The sequence below is a fragment of the Aplidium turbinatum genome, chromosome 1, assembly GCF_918807975.1.
Source record: "Aplidium turbinatum chromosome 1, kaAplTurb1.1, whole genome shotgun sequence".
NCBI classification, from domain to species: domain Eukaryota; kingdom Metazoa; phylum Chordata; class Ascidiacea; order Aplousobranchia; family Polyclinidae; genus Aplidium; species Aplidium turbinatum.
Window position 1 is genome coordinate 63,122,428 of NC_137472.1, and position 23,216 is coordinate 63,145,643.

General features: G+C 37.5%; 3 protein-coding genes and 1 non-coding gene across 5 annotated transcripts in view; 1 reads left to right on the forward strand and 3 right to left on the reverse strand.

The window, feature by feature from the left end:
* Positions 1–23,216, reverse strand: part of LOC145786235 (uncharacterized) — a 370,479-nt gene that overhangs the window by 240,740 nt on the left and 106,523 nt on the right. The gene's annotated exons all lie outside the window — the stretch shown is intronic.
* The window catches only part of LOC145766021 (ATP-citrate synthase-like), a 363,348-nt gene that overhangs the window by 147,874 nt on the left and 192,258 nt on the right, over positions 1–23,216 (forward strand). The window lies entirely within an intron of this gene.
* Positions 1–23,216, reverse strand: part of LOC145788470 (uncharacterized) — a 181,011-nt gene that overhangs the window by 77,634 nt on the left and 80,161 nt on the right. Inside the window, exons 4-11 of one of the 2 annotated variants that reach the window (XM_082576002.1) lie at positions 22,722–22,925; positions 22,110–22,244; positions 21,374–21,523; positions 18,156–18,233; positions 17,479–17,668; positions 17,054–17,216; positions 15,305–15,404; positions 13,471–13,591 (exon numbers count right to left, since the gene is read on the reverse strand). In XM_082576002.1, coding sequence (XP_082432128.1) covers positions 17,125–17,216; positions 17,479–17,668; positions 18,156–18,233; positions 21,374–21,523; positions 22,110–22,244; positions 22,722–22,925 — 849 coding nt within the window. In that variant the 3' untranslated portion in view covers positions 13,471–13,591; positions 15,305–15,404; positions 17,054–17,124. Of the gene's footprint in view, positions 1–13,470; positions 13,592–15,304; positions 15,405–17,053; positions 17,217–17,478; positions 17,669–18,155; positions 18,234–21,373; positions 21,524–22,109; positions 22,245–22,721; positions 22,926–23,216 lie in introns of those variants that run through there. The other variant, XM_082576058.1, reaches the window with a different exon arrangement.
* Positions 14,212–14,314, reverse strand: LOC145785011 (U6 spliceosomal RNA). Its single transcript, XR_014291101.1, has one exon. It is a non-coding gene; the product is annotated as a U6 spliceosomal RNA (small nuclear RNA).

Below are 23,216 nucleotides of genomic sequence, written 5' to 3' on the forward strand. Positions count from 1 at the left end.
GTAGGTGGGCCCAGGCCCACGTGGTTCCTCCATCTCTGTCAACAGTCCATACTTGGTTGACATTATCGAGCCTCAAGAAAACGAGATGCAAAAAAGAAACTTCAGCACAACAAATCTTCAAACGCTTTGCTGCCAACAAATGGAAAGTTATCCTCTTATTACAAAAGTTGCCCTTGAATTTCTCATGCCATTCGTAACCACTTATTTATGCGAGGATGCGTTTTCTATTCTGGTGGATGTTAGAGCAGAAAAACGAAACCGGCTTGCATGCCAAAATGGCATGAGGAATGAGGATTGCTGTTTCCGAGACAAAGCCTCGAATCTCACTATTCGTCTGGAAAAAAACAACAGAAGTCTCATTGATTCAGTAATGTATTAGGCCTACTATTAAATGTGGTACCGTAAACCGGGGCTACATTGAACGCTTTTTGACTTCAAAATGAAGTGCATCAGCGGTTTCTTAACCTATCCGCACTAAATTGCAATATGTTAGGGGGACCAACTAGGTCTCTAAATAGCACAAACAACATTCAGTTTTAATCTCTATCTTAACCGCTTTTTTTAGAAAATTGTCGGTGTTCAAAGTAACCCCGATCACGGGGTTACTTTGAACAGACGTGAATTGTTTACGTTTGTTCAAATTTGGCTGTATATGAGGTTACTTTAAACACATTGAAAGTTTTTAAAAAGCCTTTTTGATATCGGTACCGTAGTATATTGACAATAAACAACATATTTCACTGAAGAGAACATATTTACACAAACTGGTACACGAATTGGCAATAGCAATTATTATGCTACAGGAAGACAAGGAATATGGCTCAAAACAGTTCATATTAACGTAGGTTTTGCAACTACTTTCCCCACATGTATTCGAAGTCAGGAAATCGAAGAATATTTCTGTTATTCAGAGGAATGGCTTTGGGCTGTACTTTGACAATATCATCCCACTCATAGAGCATCTCATCTTCGGTTTGGGGCCATCTCCATCCATTTCGATTGCACTTTGTCAATGTCGATACCACCGCTCCTTCGCTCTCAACACTTGTCACTTTACCGGGAAACTGTTGCTCTTCGTATTCAACAATTATGTACTCTCCAATTGCAATATATTTTTTGTTAGATTCTTCTGCTTCATTTTCTTCAATATCATCATCAGAAACCGTATCATCCTCTGAAGCACCATCTTCTATGCTTTCGTCCTCATACGACTCATCGCCTTCCGATTCATCTTCACCGTCCGTACCGGTAACTGCAGTTGCACTTTTAGATGTGCCTGCAAAAATATTTATCCAGAACAGCAGTGCAATGAAATCGAATGAAGTTAATGATGTGCTTTCATAGCAGAAATATATTAGACACCAATACCAGTACTGGTACATAAAATTAAGTTATTTAACCTTTGCAATAAAACTAACAAAACAGAGGATTCTAGAAATAAAAGAATGGTTACCGGTATGTGCTCTGGTGCTCACCTGCTTCTGCTATCTCATCACATGTGATGCTTTTCCCTGGAATGGTATTGATCTTCTTTCTTCTCTTCTTTGGTCTGTCCTCATCCACATCATTCTGAGCACTCCAAGAACTGCATCTGACACTCTGCGAGCTGTGTCGGTACCGGTACTGGCATCGCCATTTTCATTCAAATCATAGTCTGGAAGCCGTTCCAACACTTTTTGCGGATCGAAAGGATGAATACCGCATTTTCGAAATCCACTTTTGACGTTCAAAGTAACCCCAGAATACTGTTCAAAGTAACCCCATCTAGCATATGACTCAAGCTTTTCAAAACTACTACAAAAAAACTCGATGTGCATATTGATATAACTTGCTTATGACTTACCCTTCAATTGATAAAAAGGTCTTGGCCAAAAGCGTTAAAACCACTCAAACACACAGTGAAGTATTCTTACCTTGCCAAAACTGATTATTTCCCTCAAAATCGAGGTTGAAAGCAAACTAGTCTCAAAGCAGCAATCTTCTTTTTTTTCGAACAGAAAGGGTTTCCATAAATAGTTTACCATACACTATTTACAAATTGACTGCTAAACAGAAAAATAAAATAAGCGAAGATACGTTTTTAGGTAAACATACAATGAACAAACAAAATAAAAAAAAATGTTCAAAGTTACCCTGGCGTTCAAAGTAGCCCCGGTTTACGGTAGGCTTTTGTTTTTGTGACTCAGCGAAAATTTGGGGCTTAACGAAAGCTTGCAGATTAGCGTAAGGCAGTGCTTCTAAACCTTTATTTGTGTCGACCCAAATACTAAGGTTAAATTAATAGCGAAAATTTGGCGACCCTGTTTCCCAAACTACGTTTCGCACAACGTTTTGTAAGCATGAAAAAATTATCCACACTCATATTTAGGAATAATCATATCAAATTCTCATGTCAAGTAACCCAAATGCCTTTCTATGACAAACTTGACATCCTCAAAGCCTAATTCCGTATCTTCCAGTAACTGGTTCAAAGCAGTAAATGATGCTGTTTTTTGGGACGCGATCTTCCTGTTCCACAACTTCAGATTTTCCGTAAAAGCAATCAGTTTTTCAGATACATCGACCAACATTATGTTTGGTCTTTGCAAAGATTTATTCAAGATTTTCAGCTGCAAAAATATATCAGAAATATACGCTACAAACAAAAGTCACTTTTGATAAGCAAACTTTTCTGCCAAGCTTTGCTTCTTGTTTATCAAAAATTGCACATGTAACTCCTTGCGCAGAGTTACAAATTTCTCCAATAGCCTATTTTGCCACGAGATAACTATCTCACATCAGGAAAGTACAACAGATGTCTGTATTCTGCATTAAAATCTTCGCATACAAATAGTCGTGAGTTCAGTGATTTGGCCTTTATGAAGTTGACGATGTGAATTACATCTTGCATGACAGTTCCCAATCCGATTGAAAGTCTGCAAGATGCTAAATTCTATCGATGGACGAAACAGTGACTGACGAGTACATTAGGATTCACTTCTTTCACATGAGCAGTAAAACCTTTGCCGGATCCGAGCATAGCTGAAACTCCATCACTGCAAATACTGGAACATTTTGTCTACTCTAACCCTTCTTCATTCATAAATGAGGCGGCCAAAGCAAAGACATCTTCGCCTCGTGTTGTTGTTTCCAAAGCAATACAAAAAGGTGAACATAGTAACCATATAAGCTTAAACAGTGACGTAGCCAAGGGGAGGGAGGGGGGTTTTGGGGGTTACAACCCCCACTTTGGCACGCGTGTGACGTCACGATATTGAGAATGATGCTTTCAGTCTAAAAAAAAAATTGCCTAATTTTAAACAAAACTGCGTTAAAAGTGCGAGTTTTGCCAATACCAAACATTCAAACATCTCAGCCAGGAATTAGCAACAACAAAACATAGAGTTAGCTTTATTTCCGAAAAATGCCGAAAAAAACATGATCTTATCCTTTTTCTATGCCACCGGACAGCACCAATTTGCAGGAATATTCATACCCACATTTTTGTTGAAAATGCTCTCAGAATGCACCAAATTCAAAGTAATTTTTTAAAATTTTTTGGGGGAGGCCAGACCCCCCGCCGCTGGGTCGTCAAAACCCCCCCTTTCAAAATTCCTGGCTACGCTACTGAGCTTAAGTAATTGACGAATTTACCGGTACACAAGTGATGTTCGAAGATTGAAAGGGGTGCGGGAAATCCATTAATTTTTTTATTTGATAAGGTTTAATACAAGTGATTGTCCAGTTTTAGCAATTAATTGTATTTGTTGTGTGTGATTTTTAAAGCAATTGATTGTGACAATTCCCTGGGCTAGTGTGTAAGCCTACTGTTGTGTACACTTCACCGCAAAATGAGTGTGGAAAAATCGTGGGGTGAAACCTGAAACGTAGTTTGAAAAGTAGAAATTACGAAAACTAAAGTATAGTGGTTACTGGTTAGGCGTATCTTGCAGCAACCCAGTTTTGCGTCGCGACCCAGGGGTTGAGAAGCACTGGCGTAAGGGTTCAGCAGGTTAGTAAAGGTTAAGAACCACTTCTCTATATATTGGATATAACTTGGCAAATTTTGCAGCTTCGAGCTGCTGTATGTACAACTTTCTACTCGAAACAATTTTTGAAAAAAATATTATTCTAGAACAAACAACTCGGGATAGAATTACAATTGCAGCTCTGTGATGTCACAATTATCGCGTGTGAACAATGGAAATATTTTGGTCAACTGAATGTTACGCTCCATTCAGTTTCTACAATAGAGTACAGACGGAAAATTCTTAAAAACTTACTTAAGATCAAAGTCGCCAAAGACAATTATCCAACACGAAATCGCGCATTGATCGCGCTGCTATTCTTTCATGTTACTCTACTCGTTTTTGCATATTGCCAGAACCTATTGCGATAAATCGACAAATAAGCTTGTTACCCAGTTGGCCTGGCCACGAATATGAAAACCACGTTGGAAATTTTAATGATTCACAATTCATAAAGTAAAGCTTTACCAGGTCATGGGTTTACTGTTGAAGGAATCCATCCGGTTTATAAAAACTCGTAATTAATAAATAAATTACATTCGCTCTATAATGTTTGTTTATGGCTTTATATATTGAGCATTAAGTTGTTGAGTTTTTTGTTTTTTTTACATTGGGACGGCATTGAGTTGAGTTGTTTTTTTATATCTGACCACCATATTAAAAAACAATACACGTAAATATAGAAAAGGTCTAGAAAAGGTAGAAGCGACAAAACGCGAACGTTAAAACGTGCTTGAGACAGAAACAAGTCATTAAATTAAAATATTGTCACGGTCGCAATATTTTATTGTTTGCTAATAAGCTGGTATGGTTGAGTTTGACAATAAATTGTTCAGTTTTATTGAGAGAAATTCAAACCATAGTCTATATATTGGATATGACTTTGCAAATCTTGCAGCTTCGAGCTATGTGCAACTTTCTACTCGAAACAATTTTTCAAAGGAAGATATTTTTGAACAGACAACAGACAACTACAGGATAGAATTACAAAAATAGCAACTCTGTGATGTCACAATTATCGCGTGCAAACACTGAAAATATTTTGGTTTACGCTAATGGTTTCAACTCAATTTTACGTTCCATTTAAGTTTTACAATAGAATACAGACCGAAAATTCTTGAAACCAAGCAACATGGTTTTGTGGCTGTGAGGGTGAGTTGTGTGAACTCCTGTACGATGCTTGCAAAAATGAGGATGCGACACCTAGCGAAATCAGGCACCTGTGTCTTGGTAAGATGCGATGCTTTGCTAAAAGACAGTTCGAAAAGTTGACACAAAAGTTTCTCTTCCCGTCGGCAACCACTGTTCATAAACTCAGATACTCAGTTGTCTGATGTGTTTTCTGATGTGGAGTCCACCCAGATATCTCACTTGGGTTAGCCCCGACTACTAACGAAGACATTTCAAGATCAAGCAGCGCTGGTTCGACTCTCGGTGTGCGCGCTTTAACAACGCATATCAGGCCAGTTATCCACACAACAGCACTAAGTGGTTGGAATAATTCACAGAACACACCAATCGAAAACTTCACCATGTCGATCTTGCTAGGTCCCGCATCACTGCATCAGTGGTTCAAACTTTCTACTAGCAAGGGAAACATGACAGGACTGGGCTCTCAAAGAAGCTGTTTTAGTCCGAGGATAACGATCTCCACAAACCATCAATTTAAACGACAAATTTATTAAAGGTTGCAGTTGACAGGGAAGAATGTAGCCTCATAATTGCCTCAACCAATTGCAATAAATCGACAGATCTCATTGTTACCCGTTTCGCTTCGAATGTGTCACCATTTTACATTCGAGGTTTCAATTGTTCCTCATTGTTTTGGTCGGATTCTAGGATCACAGTCAAGTAAAATCCAAGACGGTATGTGCTGCCATGTACTAACTTTAAGAAAGTGTATTGTTTCTACCATTTCGAAAATTAAATAGACGGTTGTTCAATAAAAAAATTTTTCAATGCAAAATATATCCTATGATGCATTCACAACCCTTTTATAAGGCTTTGTATCAAACTTTCACCATTCCAAGGTGCATTCAGTTGATTGCTGGTTTAGTGAAAAGTGGTTTCAACAAATCATGCCCTAAAGGAAAAGTTTTCTATGCCAACGTTTATTAACAAGTGGCATAAATAATATTGGAAAATTGCAAGAAGTGCATTAAAGTCGTTCCAAAGTAAAGTAATGGCTTGTTATTGCAGCAGACTTGCTACAATAAATTACTGTGCAAGTTATGACTCAAGTAGGATGAATTGCAATTCAGCGCAGTGAGATATTTCCGTCACATGACGAGGAAATATGCAGCGTGATTTCCATCATTGTTTGAAGCTAAACTCGTATTGCAAGCTAACTCAATACATACCGTGAGTTGTTTTCTAAACACACCAAACGGAAAGAGATATCCTGAAAAGGTTGACTCAGAAGACGTGCTCAAAGACGGAATTGGTTCATACACGATTGCAGAATCAAAGTAAGATGTTTTCAATCTGAATTCAAAACATTTGGCACAACTAAAGTGGTATGAATAATCTTTAAAGAAGGTAAAGCACAAGCAGTCTAGGGTGTAATGGAAACACTTTGTATAAAAATTTTATTAGTTCTTGGAGTTGGAAAACTTTCCAGTTAATGCTAAAACCAATTGTGCAAAATTATAATGTAATCTGACGACATCTTGATCAGCCACCAGCCACTTGAAAATTTGCTATTTCCTTCTACATTGCGTGTATTACGTCAATACATTACCACCTTTTTGTGTTCGTATATTAGTAAATTGCGGGCATCTCGCATGATCGACTGATCGTTCCATACTGTGACGTCACATACATGTTACGTTGACCTACTAAACTGAGACGCTGATAAACTGTTAGACATTTCGAAGTGTAGATGTGCCAATTTTGACAGTTGTGACTGTGCTAGACCTGACAAAATGCCAATTGAAGAATTAGTGTTTCTGGAAGATCAGAGGGGACCAAGACAAATGTTCCTCGGTGGAAATGAAGATTGAAGAAGTGGAAACCATACGGCTGCGAAAAACTTTCGAGATAATGCTCAGCTGGTACCAGGGCCGTTGACAGGATTTCTCGTGCCCGGTACCAATTTATTTTCGGGCCCCTTTCATCGACAATGTTATGAATATAAAGGTTGCTCTTAAAATGGGGATGACACATGCCGTTCAAAGTAGAAAATTAAGAGGAATACTGTAGATCAAACCCGATATGCCAAAAGCATGGTTGTTTAACAGATCTTGCGCAATTTAAAATTTCCCGAACCGCCAAACTTACTATCTCTATTCAGCGATTGTTTTTTTGAACTTTTATTTGTCACTTGGCACTTGATTATTACTTCCCGATTCCATTGATGTTTCACTGGTCATTCTAGGCTCACCAGAAGACAAATTTACAGCAAAGTTACTGTAGACAGTCAAAAAGTTTTAAATTTGATTTGGGAAAGGTTTAGCCTAGGGCTACCATATATCCTCTTTTAGGAGGATTTGTCCTCTTTTTTCATAAAAAATGAATTGTCCTCCGAGGACACTTGAAAATGCTCAAATGTCCTCTTTTTTGCATTGCTATCATTTTCAACAAGGTTTTATTTTTATGTGACCTTGGCGAAAGCTAAATAAGGCTAAGCAACGATACCAAAAAAGAAAAGTAGCCTATGTTTTCTGTGAGCTGTGGCAGAAGTAGGTTATCCTTGTTTAAGAAAAGTGTTTATTGACTTTGAAGTTGACAATACATTGCTTGCTGTGAATATGGTGGATACATTTATTTCTGTGGCAAACGAAGGAAGTGTTACTCAATGACCATGTCAGATGTATTTTTATTGTTCGACTTTTGTTTTGCCTGTTTGGATGTAGGCTATAGACCGCTAATTTCATTTTTCGAGTTCACATCCTTTGATTGGATGCTTATATTGCTTATGTTGTCTTACACCAAAGAATAGGTTAACGCTTTTCAGTGCTGTGTGGAAGTATCTGTCAGAGAAAAATGTTGGCATTGATGATGTTAAACTGTTCGATCTAAACCAAAGCTAGTGCAAAGGCGTCTTAAACTTAATAGCTAGCTTGCATTAGCTTTGTTTAAATGATGGCATATTAGAAAATGGACAGAATAGTTCAAATATTGCAAAACTATAGATTTATTTTAATGAATTGTTAAAAATCGAGCAATTCTTCATCTGCAATAAGCTATGGCTCAAAATGCAAAACGCATGTTTTCTGTTGAGAAAATCAAATGAACAGCAAAATGTTCATTGACTGAATCTGACAAATAAATATGTTATGCTTTTCATTTGTCACTTCTGCTACATAGGCCTATAATCATCTAAGAAGATGTAAGAATTGTTTAGACGTAAAAATCCACTGGCATTTTACTTGCTTACTGAACATGTCCTCTTTTTGGGTGATGAAAATATGGTAGGCCTAGTTTAGCCTAACTAAAACATTTGATGATTGCTACAATCTGAAAAGCGGTTTTGGTATAATTTTTAGTCCAGAAATAGGGGTAGCAATCTTCTTACTTGTGCCATTTCAGTTTTTGAGTTTAAACAAACATTAGCTTATTTTGAAATTCGTGTTTCGGGTTAATATTATTCGTTGTTAGGGAAATATTCGTGGTTAGGGAGATCACTATACAGTACTAGACTAAATTCTTATTTTACTGTTTGTTGGCTGAAGTGGCTATTTTAAAACCACAGAACTGTAGTGGGCCGGTACCCGGCCAGGAGGGGGCCCGGTACTTTACCATCTGACGGCTTAAGGGGCTGTTTTAACCTCTGTTGGCAATTCCTTTAGATCTGATTATATTAAGATATTGATAATGTTTGGAGTCGCGTCAAATCTTTTAAATCCGGGCCCCTTAAATATTCCGAGCCCGGGTCCAAAAGTACCACCTAGACCCCCATGTCAACGCCCCTGGCTGATACGTCGTGAGAAGCATAAAGTTTTCTCTAAAGAAGTTCACGTCACTGCTCTTAGTGATAGTAGTTATGACGATAGCAAGGATATTAGTGATGATAATACAGACACAATTTACAAGCCACGTCCATCAAACAAGACGAAAAGGTTCCCAGAAACACCTCCAATTGACGATAAAATCACTAAGTCTCTGCTATCAGTGGCAAAAGAATGCCATCACACAGGTGTCTCTGATAGCTCTGCTGCTATGATCGCTTCAGCCGTTTTGAAAAACGTGGGAATTATCTCTCCAAAAAATGAATCCAGAATAATTGACCGAACTAAGATTTGCAGAGAGAGAACAAAAACACGAGAAAGATTGCAAAAGAAAGGAATGACTGATATACCAGGATTGTGTTTTGATGGCAGAAAGGACAAAACAATAAAAAAGTGATAGATATTGATGGAAAATATCACCGAAAAACGGTGATCGAAGAACATATCAGCATCATTTCAGAGCCAGGTTCCGGATAATTCTCTCATGTAGTGGCAACTAATGGATCAAGTAAATCAATAACTTCAGCTGTCATAGGGAGTCTCGATGAAAAGGGTGTTGATTATGGCGTAATAGTAGCCGTTGGATGTGATGGAACGGCATTAAACACGGGAGTTATGGGTGATATTATACGGAGACTGGAAGAGTCATTTGGACGTCCGCTTCATTGATGGTTTGTCTGTAAGTTACATGCCAACGAACTTCTTTTGAGACTTGTATTTGTACATCTGTGTGATGCCATAGACAAGGGTGAATGCCCAATACAATTAATAACAGGGAATCCTGGTCTGCTCAATCACCCACAATGGCTAACCAATGCGAACAGAATCCTGCGCTGTTACGTCGGTGTTAACGGTCCATCTAAAATGAAAAGACGCTTGTGACGTTCATAATCAGAGTGTATGCACCGATGTGGTTTGCCATGAAGACTTTGTGTTTTAAACTTAATGCTTTCATGGCCCACTTCTTGAACGATTACACTTAGCCTACAGTATAAAAAACCATCTCTAAACATTTCAGGCGCAGTCACTGAAAAGAAGGGCGACACCTGCCTGAACCTATCGCGATAAATCGACAAACCTCCCTGTTACCCAGTTGGCCACGAATATGAAAAACGCGTTGAAAATTTTAATGATTCACAATTCATAAAGTAAAGCTTTACCAGGTCATGGGTTCACTGTTAAAGGAATCCGGTTAATAAAACTGGTAATTAATAAATGAATTGCATTCGCTCTATAATGTTTGTTTATGGCTTTATATTGAGCATTAAGTTGTTGAGTTTTTTGTTTTTTTTTATTTCTGACCATCACAACAAAAACAATACACGTCAACATAGCAAAGGTCGAGAAAAGGTAAAAGCGACAAAACGTGAACGTTAAAACGTGCTTGAGACAGAAATAAGTAATCAAATTAAAATATTGTCACGGTCGCAATACCTTATTGTTTGCTAATAAGCTGGTATTGTTGAGTTTGACAATAAATTGTTCAGCTTTATTGAGAGAAATTCAAATCATACTTTAAATCAAATATAGTTATTACTATCTGAAGCCTTTACAAATTGTTTCACCTAACGGAGCATCAGAAGGTCTTATTTAAATAGATTATTATATTTGAATAAGACCTTCTGATGATCCGTTAGGTGAAACAATTTGTAAAGGCTTCAGATAGTAATAACTATATTTGATTTAATTCGCTCTGCTTTGCCTTTTTGCTTAGCATTGAGCACTTTTTGTAGTATTAATAGTCTTCATTGTTTTTCAAATCATACTTTATATATTTGAATTAGTGGTTTGAAGTATCTTGCATCCGGCTCGCTCGGATCATTCTACAGGAGGCCGGCTTGACTGGTCCCAGATTTGGGCGTATGTCAGCTTGACTGACCCCCATTTTTATTGTTTGAATTTAAATACTTCCCGGAATGCTTTTAATGTATTTTCTTTGAATATTGTATGACCCAATTACCTTCATAATTTGCATAAAAATTGTCATTATTACTGCTCGTAGACTAATTTCGCAGACTAATTCGTTTCTTGGCAACCACATAACAATTTTGTCATTTTCTAAAGTGAACTGCTGTAAATATTACTGTACTATGCTGTTTATATAATTATAGATAATTTCAAGCTGGACATGAATACTTTGAAAACTATTAATGGTGTAGTTGATCAAACATGGAAGTTTAGCAAATAAATTCTTGTTTCTCTTTGAATTGACTTGTACGGTACTCTACAAGGTGGACGTTAATATGTTAAAGTAGGCCTATTCAACCTATTTTTTTCTTATACTTTATATATATTGGATATGACTTGGCAAATCTTACAGCTTCGAGCTATGTGCAACTTTCTACTAGAAATAATTTTTCAAAGGCAGATATTTTTGAACAAACAACTCGGGATAGAATTACAAAAATAGCAACTCTGTGATGTCACAATTATTGCGTGCAAACACTGAATTTTGGTTTGCGCCAATGGGGTCAACTCAATTTTACGCTCCATTTAGTTTCTACAATAGAATACAGAAGGAAAATTCTTGAAAATTTGCTTATGATCAAAGTCGCCAAAGACAATTATCCAACATGAAATCGCGTAGGCTATTCATCGCGCTGCTATTCTTTCATGTTACTCTACTCGTTTTTTTAGTTGTAGTTGATCTAATTTTGCCCAATTGAGAAAAAATGTTTTTTGTTATGTTGCTTAGACTCTAAATATAATTTAATTGGTTCCCTGGTAAAATTTAATGTTTATTTGAAATTGAATTTGTATGAGGTTGCTTGTAGACCGTAACCTTTGCCTGTATGTGCTGTTCTTGTTGAACATTTGTCGGCAATGTCACTTATTTTGTTTCAGTATTTCGCTCTTCACAGTGCCATCATTTCCGCACCCCGGTTGACATACTCTACTTAGTGTGAGCTGGATGAAACTGATGCGTGAAACGTCACATGAGGATGAACACACAATGATGAGGCTCTATGAACACACAATCCGTTGGCTGCCGTGATTGGATGCAACAACGTGACTGCGGCGGCCTTAAACGCAAGAACAAGAGTGAGGAAAGTTTACCGCATAAACATTTTTAACTTAATTTCTTCGAAAGTTCTCTGCTAGAATTTGCATTGGCTTGAACAATGCCCTACAAGGTGGGGTGTGGTCGGCGTCCCGGATGTTAAATACGTTGAAGATTTGAGCAAAGCTTCCATCGCCTTGCAAGCTTGGTCATGTGAAAAGTACTAAAACCAATTGTTTAAGTTGTTTCGATTTGTCTACAAGTTGCCGCCCACAAACATTCAAATCTTTCCACAGTTTTGTCAAACATCAGTTAATATTTCGCTTCAATAACTTTTCCCATCACAATTTTCTTAAAGTTTTAAAGAAATTTTCTTTGCAGCCATTTCAACTCCCAACACCTTGAAATGAAACCCCTCTCTGCTCCTTCGATGCGTTTCCTATGTCATCGGAGTAGCAATGCGCAAAGAATTAATGTCTGTATTGATTACACTAAATTATTGTCATATCATACAAAAAACTTCATTGTTTTTTGATGCGGTAAGTTATATTCTTTCAGAACCTTCAGTTCATCCTGCAACTTAGCGGCTTCGCGCTCCGCATTGTTCCGTTGTTCCTGCAACAATGTGTTCTGGTCGCGGATGAGCTCGATTTCGCGTTGTAAGGTTGCAATCCTTGTTTCCAGCCATTTGTTTCGTTCACATACTGTGCGGTACTGGTTTTCCAGATCTCTGTAAAACATTCTGTGGGTTATGATTAAAATTTATAATCTTCCATCTCATGCTATACTTTCTCATAAGAGCATGCTAGTAAAGTGAACTACCATACTTTCTAAAGAAAATTTCTGTTTCCAGCTACAAAATATGCCGACTGTGTAATTCGTTGAACAAGCATAATTATGTTAGGGGGTGTAACACCACTCAATTTTGTGCTTACAACAAAGAAGAATTTTTACACTTAGAGATATTTTTCTGTGAAAATAGCTTCAGCAGTAACGTATTCCTGAAGAATTAAGGATGCGGTTTATCACAGTTTTAATCAACCAAAATTAAAGCATATATTAGTACAGTGTTGCCAGATTACCTGTCAAGATCTTCAGGCAACGAAAGGGTAGCCGGTGGAGTTTGACTTGTCTTGGTCGTTAGGAAGTTGCTGAGCTGTTTTTCAAGGTTGAACTTTTCCTCTCGCATCTCATCAAGCTCCTTTAATAAATCTTGGCTGGAATCGTTTCTAGAAAACGAAGTTTTGTCAAGAATCTAATGTAACTGTGAAGGCAACGTAAAAACCTTATGCTTACAGCTGTTCCGGATTTATCTTCAGCTTCTATCATCACTAAAGTCTTTCACACATTTCCATGTTTTTTAAAGCGTTAAAAGACAAGTGGCGTAATTTGTAAACTAATATCTGAACAACAGGAACGTGCTATATAATTTGTTCAATGCTTTTTATTGGAAAATCTCTTCAATTTATTTCACTTGGACTTTGATGCTATTTAGTTTGTTACTTACAATGACTCCATGATGATGGCTTTCCCTTGCAATTCATCTCTTTCCTGTCGAGCTTTCTGTTCGAGTCGCTGACTCTCGACGAATTTCTTCTTCAGATCACTGACGTGTTTTTCTTTAATTCCAATTTCTAAGCAAATTGAATTATTTACTCAGTTGCTCGATCACTGTAGATTGGCATTGCTCTATGAATTCTCTACACCAGGGGTCACCAAATGGCGGCCCGCGGGCCGCATGCGGCCCGCCACGCTGTATCGCTGCGGCCCGCGGAAGGTATCAGCGTACAAGTATAACCAAAAATACTTTTCTTGAGGAGTTAAAGAGTACGAAGGCAAAAAATGCTTTCCGGGAAGCATATTTTCGCTTTGCATACCATTCCACCGACCGACCAATCAGATTATAGTTCTAAGTGGGGGTTGCTTAAAGTTATTCCAATGCGATGTCCAGCCACACTGTCCCAGTGGTTGATTAAAACGTCTGTTTTCGAATTTCGAAAATGTCTGTGAGAACAGGGTTGCTTATTTTAAGTTTACAAATGTCATGTAAACACTAGTGTGCGTTTCACCGTTATTGTGTTTCACGACCAGTGTTCTCTTTATGCAACTTTTTGTTGGCAAAATAGGTCGGTGTGCCAACTCAATTTATAATAAATTGGCAAAATATTATGTATAAATTTAAAGACTTTTTCTGATTGTATTATGAAAATATTTAGCTTAGTGCTGCAAATGTTTTTTTTTCTTTTTTTTTTAAAGAAATATAGACCGCTTCACGATTTTGCGTGTCATCCTTGCGCAGGGGCCATGCTAATCTTCTCTGTATCGTTCCAATTTTAGTATATCTACTGCCGAAGCAAGTTCTGCAAAATGTTGTTAATCAACAAATTCTTGCCACGCTGATAAGCATCGCAAGTGACAGTTGTCTACAACAAAAGAAAGACGGTTTTATAGACTCTCACAAAAAGGATGAAAAACCAACTCATTGCCTTTTTTAAAGGGAAGACCGTTTATGAATTAGGATAGAATTACGATTTTTGGGTGATTTCTACAAGCATTTGTTTCATGGTGCCTGGTTTCTTTTTCCCTGTTATTGGAGCCTATTTTTCGCTGATATGTTTGTAGGTCACTATTGTTGCCAGTATTGCAATGTGTCAAACATTTCCTTGTTTACTAAAATTGTTAATTGCAAGATATCTTTTGTGAAGCGAAGTGACAACACCACTCTTGCTTGGCGATGAATATTCTGATGAAACCGCTCGCCTCGCTATAAGTGCGCAAAACAAGTGGCCTCGTTTATTAGGCATTGTCAAAGAAGTCAAAAGTTTTGTAAAAGGAGCTTGGCCTGGCAGTAGCGTTGTTCGATTAATTTTGTTGCTGCGGTATTCTGACATAAATATGAACAACATGTAACGCTGGATACTGGGTACGAAATGCGTTCTTTTTTAGCATAAGAGTCAACCTACCTAACATTTTACTAGTGCGGCCGCCACAGCTTTCCTTAGTGCCAAAGTGGCCCGCATGCAAAAACGGTTGGTGACCCCTGCTCTACACCGTTATCTATTCCAATGATATTCAACCCAGTCTAACTTTTAAATGAGGGTGAAACACCATGTGTAGTTATACGCGTATGGAAATCGTCCAGCACCGCAATCAACCGTCATCATGAGACCCTATCGGGACCAAAATAAACTGTTCCGGTGAAGCTGGAGAAATGATGCAGTAGCGATGAAGAAGAAACGTTGACCAACATGTCAATAACATAAAAGACATTCCATTTTGTACAAACGCATTTAATGTTGAAAGTAACGAAGGATGCTTGTCCATAACATCAATCCATCACTAATCACCTTCGATAGCTCGTTGTAAGTCACGCTTCAATGATTTAATTTCCTTCGCAGCCGCATTAAGAGAGTTTTCCGACCCGGAACTGTCGCTGTCACCGGAACTCTAAATAAAACATTATGGCAGAAGAATATCAGGAGTGAAACTATATCGGAGGGAAGTATTTAAGCGCTTAATGCATTAAAGTTGGTTATAGGCGAATTTTTCGTAAACAATTCTTCGTAAAGCAATTCTTCGTAAGCAATTCTTCGTAAAACAATTGTTCGTAAACAGTTGTTGGTGAAATGAAATCCGTAAAAGAATTTTTCGTAAAGCATTTCTTCGTATACATCAAATCTCCATTGCATGCACGAATAAATGCTTTGGGAAGAATTGTTTTACAAAGAATTAACTTTACGAAGAATTGCTTACGAAAAATTGCTTTCGAAGAATTGCTTTAAGAAGAACTGTTTACGAAGAAAACTTCGGACACCATTAAAGTTAATAGTAAGTTAAAGTTGATTGTGTTGTTAAGAATTATGTGTTGTTAAATTAAGAATTGCTGATGTGTAAAAATAAATTATTCTTTAGTTTTAGCCTCTTCTTAACTTTTCGTATACTCATGTTGCTAAAGAATAGTCTTGCATCAATCACTTTGAAGAATCATTATAATCAATGGGTTACTGGAAAGCCCTCAGGTTTATATAGTTAATTTATTGACTTTTTGAGCAAGGTATTTCTTGCCAATTGTGCGATAAAGCGAAAAGTCACTTCGCCAAACACGATATTACACCGAACTTTGGAATCTTTATCAAACGTAAAGACGTCTTGAAGAAAGGTTTGATGTCTTTGCTACATTGAGAAGCAATAAAATGGCTTCCTCCGCAGAAAGGAAACCACTATACACCTGGATCGTCGATCAGAAGATTCTAACCACTTGCTCTATGCAAAACTCAGCGTCCTACCTCAAGAATCTTCCTGGCGATTAAATTCAAGACACCCCTTTTGTATCAGCTGCCCTTGAACTATTACAGCCATTTCAGTGATTATACCACCACAGTGCAGCACAATACATAGAAGACACTTGGAAAAGAGCATGGTGTGCCACGAATAATAAACTCCAGGGTTTTATACCTATCTCGGTGGCGTGCCCCCATGGTATGGACCTGGCCCGGCCGACTTCGGTCAAGCTTAATAGAATTGGGACAGTAGTCGGCCGCTCCCATCCCAATATGTACTAGTGGAGTATTTCTCCCTTATCGGCTGCGAGTGCGGCGTAGAGGAATAAACTATTGACCATGTCATTCTTGAATGTCCCATTTACAAGGCACCAAATGGAATGCATGGTATAGCAGCACTAGACGAATAAGATTTTGAATGTCATCACCTTATTACTCATTTATTCTTACTGCGTTATGCAAGAAAGAACACAATCGGTACTGTTTTTTAAAGTTTTTTGTATGACCCGACCTGGAATCGATCTCAGCCCTACCAGCACAACAGCCGAAAGGCGATAACCACTTGGCTACTGAGCTGATGTAAGCTACAACTGCTGATTGTTAAGTTCAAATAAAACGACATAAGAATGATAATATTTTGGTATATTTGCAATTTAATTTCTTTTCATAACTGCTGTGCTGTGCATTTCTTATCTAAAGGATGATCATGATCTTCATATTTAACAGTTTAGTTTGGAAGAGGGCCAAGTCATGAGCTACTCAAAAATATGTAAAATTACAAAATACATACACAAGTTTAATACACATCCATCTTACTTGTCAACTGTTGCATTCTTCATCTCTTCCAACTGCTCCTCCAGGACTTTAATTTGATCTTCTGCTCGCTTTTACCCGTTTTCCAGGACAGCACACTCTCCTTTTAAAATTGAAACTTCTTGATTTTTTTCCTTAAGATCTTGATCCATCCATACCATTTCAGCTGAATATAGACAATTAATTTACAACGTTTTAAATGAAGGCAAAACGACAAAACAACATCGACAGACAAATGTTGCTGTCTAAAATAGAATAAGATTGTTTTTATTTTTTAAAGTTAGTAAGAATAATGTCTTTAATTAGGAAGAACAATTGTAATTTTGAACAAAGGTCATATTTTCTTTTTAAATTTTTTAGGTTATATCGATTATGTCTGTATTGTGATATGTTCGATTTTATTGTGTGTTGGACGGTTTAGATTTTACCTTTTATGCCTTTCAATTCCGAATTGTTGTCACTTGTCCTTCGCGATTGATCGCTTTGTAACGCGTTCAGTTCATCAGACATGCTGGCCAATCTTAAATCAAGCTGTTGCTTCTCTCTGCTTAATTCTCTCACTTCCCTCTCATACGCTCTCGACTTTTCTTCCAAGAGACTTTGTAAGGTTTCCACTTCCTAAATTAATTAAAGCAAATAACGCATACATAAATTAAACTTGTGTCGACAGTAATTCAATATTTAAATGCAAGGAAAAAATGATTTTAAAACTTCCATAGTTTAAGATTGATGCGATGACAAGTCAAAAGCGAAAAACTCTTCGCTCAAACTTTTACAACACAACCTTCTGTGCTTTAGATAAAAGTATCCGAGGCCGTCGATGCCTGGTTCAGGCAAGGCAGTCGTAGAAGAAGTATGGTGTTACGTCACAATGAAGGGCGTGATTGCAGAAGATTTAATATTAATAGAAAGCGACATGCAATAATTTGGAATGCTTTTTGAAAGCAGATAATGTGAAAGACAAGAGCTGCCACAATGGATATATGTCTATTCATTACATTTTCGAAAAATAGATAACAAGCATCTAATTTTTGCAGTTTCAACGTGTGACAACGTAAAAGCTACGCAACAAAGGTAGTTTCACTATCCAGCTGCCCCAACTGACCTGTCGTGCTTGGGTGAGTTGCTCAGCAAGAAGTTGGTTCACTCCTTTTAGCGTGGTGACGTCACCAAGGGTTTCAACCTGATAAAATATTGGGAAGAATCAAATAACAAAGGATTATTCAAAAGGATTTAAGAGGATTTTATTTTGTTTATGAATTGATTTTCCTTTTGAAAAATGCGTTTCACTTTGAACATTTGTTTTATGGGCACGTTATGAACTGATGTTAGGCTGAAACTATTCTGCTGCTACTTTTTTTTTTATAAGAGAAGGCTTCCTGCCGCCAATGGTAATGCAGTGCTGGTGTATGCTGACTCCAGTACAGACTTAATATCAATGCATCAATAAAATGCGATGAGTAAGGGATCTACACATGACCTAACAGAGAATTGCAAATAAAATCATTTTATGCTAATGCTGATATGATATTGGAAAATGATTTTATGTTTTCGAGATGTGATTGAAAGCGAGGCAGAAAATAACACGAAGTTCCTGGATGGTGAGTCAGTTTATTGGGACAAAACCGTTTTCGGGATAATTTAGACCGGTTCCAACCAGATGGCAGGGTGAGAAAATAACCTATTTGTAAAATCCTTCAGAAAAGAGGTTTTGTTTTATTTCAAAAGCAGGAATTGTCACTGAAACGAAATAGACTGAATGCAAATGCTTTAAAGTAAAATAATATGCAGTGGTTTGGCAAGTTATCTGGATATCTAAAAAGATTTTTTGCCCCTAAAGTTCTAAAATTATCTCAGGCCTGGGTGGAAAAGTACTCATGGCCTTTCTGTTAATGTAGCACCGCATGATGTCGCAACAGAGTAATAAGTTTGCTTCTTTGGAAAAGCTTAAAGTGTCCCTGACAGGTTGGATCCAAGTGTAGGCTAGTAACTTTTTTAAGCATTTCCTAGCGCAGAATTATGCTTAGCGAGCTTTTTAAACTTAACCTCGAAGCTCGACCGGTTAGGGCGAAATTTATATATTGCATATTATATTACACTGGTCTACAAATTTCAACTTTTTTTTCAGGTTTGGGCTTTGACAACTGATTTTGGCTAACTTTGGGGCGCTGAATCCGAAAATGAACTCAGATTTTCTCTATCACATCAAGTCTTCTTTCTATCGTTGCCATTATTAATGAAATTGACCAATTTTTACCCTTTTTAGTGCAGTAAAATGTCAAATATAATTATTTTCTGACAGCAATAAACTTTCAAACATAGAGACATTTTTACACTAAATTCATAAATTGGTTCAGATTTCCTTTAAAATAAAAAAAATTCCTGTTATGATAATAATCGTAATAGGACATAGTGGAGATTGGTAGCGTTGAGTTTTTCCATGCTGGCTTGAACTCCCTGTCTTGGCTTCTCAGGCGTTATCTGTGGGTCAGCTGCTATCTCTGTGCAGCAGGGTTACCAGATGTAAATTTGGCAAGGAGCCAACTGCACGTTCAAAAAGGGCCAAAAAAGAGCCAACTTTTTAAACAAGGGGCCAATTTCGTTTATTGCAACAATATAGAAGGGCTTCTTCTAGAAATGGGATTACCACAGTATGATGCAGACGAATGGAGACTTTTCATTGATAGCTCCAAACGAAGTTTGAAGTGTGTTCTACTTCACAATGGTAACGTGTACGGTTCTATTCCGATAGGACATTCGGTGACAATGAAAGAAGAGTATCAGGACATCAAAACCGTTCTTGAAAAGTTAAAGTACCATGAGCATGGTTGGCTCATCTGTGTAGATTTAAAAATGGTGAACTTTTTGCTGGGAAAACAACAAAGTGACTACACCAAATACCCATGTTTCCTATGTTACTGGGACAGCAGGGCCAAGGATCAGCACTGGAACAAAGAAGAGTGGCCTCCAAGGCTCACCTTGACACCTGGAGACAAAAATATCATACGTGATCAGTTAGTTGATATCAAAAAGATCCTCTTGCCTCCTCTTCACATCAAATTTGGTCTCATGAAACAATATGTAAAAGCTTTGGATCATAAAGGAGAGTGTTTTAAGTATATATGTTATGCTTTTCCTGGTCTCAGTGAAGAGAAAAAAAGAGCTGGGATTTTCAATGGACCACAAATCAGGCAATTGTTAAAGGATGAAAATTTTGTAAAATCAATGTTGCCATTCGAGGCTAGAGCTTGGAATGCTTTCGGTGCTGTTGTGAGAAATTTTTTGGGAAACAGAAAAGCAGAAAATTATAAAGATCTTTTAAGGGAGCTACTGCTTAGTTTTGAAGATTCGGGATGCAGGATGAGCATCAAAGTTCACTATTTGAAAAGCCATGCGGATGAGTTTCCAGAAAACCTTGAGAAAGTTAGTGAAGAACAGGGTGAACGTTTCCACCAGGATATTAAAATTATGCAGGAACGTTATCAAGGTCGGTGGGATTGTCATATGATGGCCGACTATTGCTGGAGTTTTAAAAGAGAAATTCCAGATGCTGCTCATAAAAGAAAGTCCCTCAAAAGAGTATTTTTAAGCTTATAAGTGAAGAGTTCATATTTTATGAAAGCTCTTTTTTTGACTGTTTCTGAACTCGCCCTGCCCAAGTCCCTATGAGTCAATCTTTATTTTGGCACTTTGCTATTTCTGTGTGTGTCTTCAGAATTTCTGCACTCTATTGGAATGTCTATGTGCATATTGTGTGAACTGTAGGCTATAATTCAGAAAATACCTTGTCACTGTCCTATCGACATGTTCGTCAGCATAATGTAGCGTTTGATGTTATTATGGTTGCTCTTTTGCATGCCTATTTTTTATTCCAAGGCATGAAATTTTAATAAAGACAACGCAAATTTGTGTGAATATAATATAGAATGCTTGTTTGTTAATTAAAGCTAGATTATTGCAGGTAAAACAGAGTTTATTGCATCAGAATGCCTTGTTTTGACAACAGAGGGGGGGCAAAAATGGATTTTTTTCAAAAATTAGGGATATTTCATATCTCAAAAACGTGACGTGATAGAGAAAATCTGAGTTCATTTTCGGATTCAGCGCCCCAAAATTAGCTAAAATCGGTTGTCAAAACCCAAACCTGAAATTTTGTGTAGACCAGTGTTATTATTACATCACATAGTTACTTTTATTACAATGCAGGTTCGACATCAAAATATTCAAAAAAAGCTTGCGTAATAGTAGCTTGAACTTAAATATCTAGAGTGAGAAAATTTGGCAAATAATTTTTTCATTGCATTTAGGCCTAATAGTCCTTACCGAAGTATCCCTTGCCAATTTATTTTTATTTTTGACAAGATTGTCTCGTTCTGATTCTGTTTGTTGTAACCTTGATTTTATCAAACCCAGTTCGGCTTGCAGCTTTTCAATTTGAGGCTGACAAATATTTTCACTTGTAGTCTTGGACGGCTGAAAAACAGTAATTTGCTCGTTGATGTAGTTTATACATAGTAATTGGATACTTCTAAAAGTCTCAATAAAAAGTAGTCCTATATACTGTAAAAGTGTCCTAGACCCAGGATCCAAATCAAACAAGAGTTTTCAAACAGCAGATAAAAAGTGAGAATAAAATCTTTAAGTTAATCATCTTAATTTCACTCAGTAAAATAGTGATTTAAACCGGTGATAGAAGAGGGAGACATTGTGAGTGACCATTTATTTTTATGATTTAATTTGTTCGATTGTGTCTTCAGTAATCCAAATGTGAGGTTCAACTAATCCATAATCCAGTGTTTTGAATTTTCCAAACAGCACGTTCATGGAATAAGTAATCATCTGTTATTCTACCAATACTCACTGATGTTTTTCGGCAGTCGAGTGTAGCAAGAATTGACCGCGATAGGCACGTGTTTCGCCCATGAGGTTGGGCTCATCAGTATCGCACCACTAATCCATGTCACATAGTTCTCAACCGCTGCTTTTTGTCAGTCAATTGAATCCTTGCCATTGTGGAAAGAAAATAACCAAACTAACTGTCGCCTAACAAAATACTCACCGATTTGGCCAGAATATCTCTCTGCATCTCCAACACAGTGATCATCTGCTGGTTTTCTGCGCATTCTTGGGAAAGTCGCTTTTGTTCGGAACGCAAGTGGTTGAGCTCCTCATCAGCTACTTGCGCATCATTCAGCTGAAGACAAGAGAGATTTCGTTTCGATTGATCTTCGTTGCTAAAGTCGAGATCGTAACCAACTGAGTTATTGATTGATGGAATGAATCTTTATCCACGGACTGGGAAAGCTTCTTTGAGAGCTTTATTCTGGCAGTTTCGCATACTTGTAGACTTATGGAGGCTTTGAATCACTGACGCAGGCCCGGTCACCGAGATTGACAGAGTGAAGTTTCCGATAGTTGTTGTTGCCGGGGAAGTATTCCATCCAATAGATGCCGCTGAATAGAGAGCAATCCTTAACGTGATCAAGCGCACACACCGAGAGTCGAACCAGCGCCGCTTCATCTTGAAGATTCTTTTGTCACAAAGTCACGTGCTAACCAACTGAGCTATCGGGAAGCAGAAAGGTAGAGAAAGACTTCAACTGATATCGTAACTAACCCAAACGTTACAGCAATGCTATTATTAAATCGTTTGCTTCTTTATACGACATGCCTGGATCTCTAACGTTCTTCTTTGCGCCTCCTCGAGAGCTAAGCTCTCCTCAGCTTCTCGCCGTTGGGTGACGCAATCGCTCAGGTCATGCTTCTTTTCTTCGACCAATGACGTGAGCTTTGAACAAGCCTGCCTCCAGTGGTCAAGTTGTGCTTGTGTATGTTGGTTGTTGGATTCAAGTTCCTCTTTAATTCTTGAATATTGCTGAGTTATTGCAAAACATTTTTTTTAATTAAAACAACATAAATACGGTAAGTTCTTCCATCAAGGTTTTGAGAGAGTTGAAGCTAAACATTAAAATGTTTCTTTCCAATTCTTAAAATGCGTTTATTAAATTAATATTGTGAATTATATCGCATGGGTTGGTTCAATAAATGTAGTTATTCCGGTGTTTCGGGTTAAATGAACATATACAACTTAACGCAATACAAGTCTGATTTGGGCTCTGACATAGAGCTTAGCATTATTTGCAACGTTAAGCTGACTGCATTAATA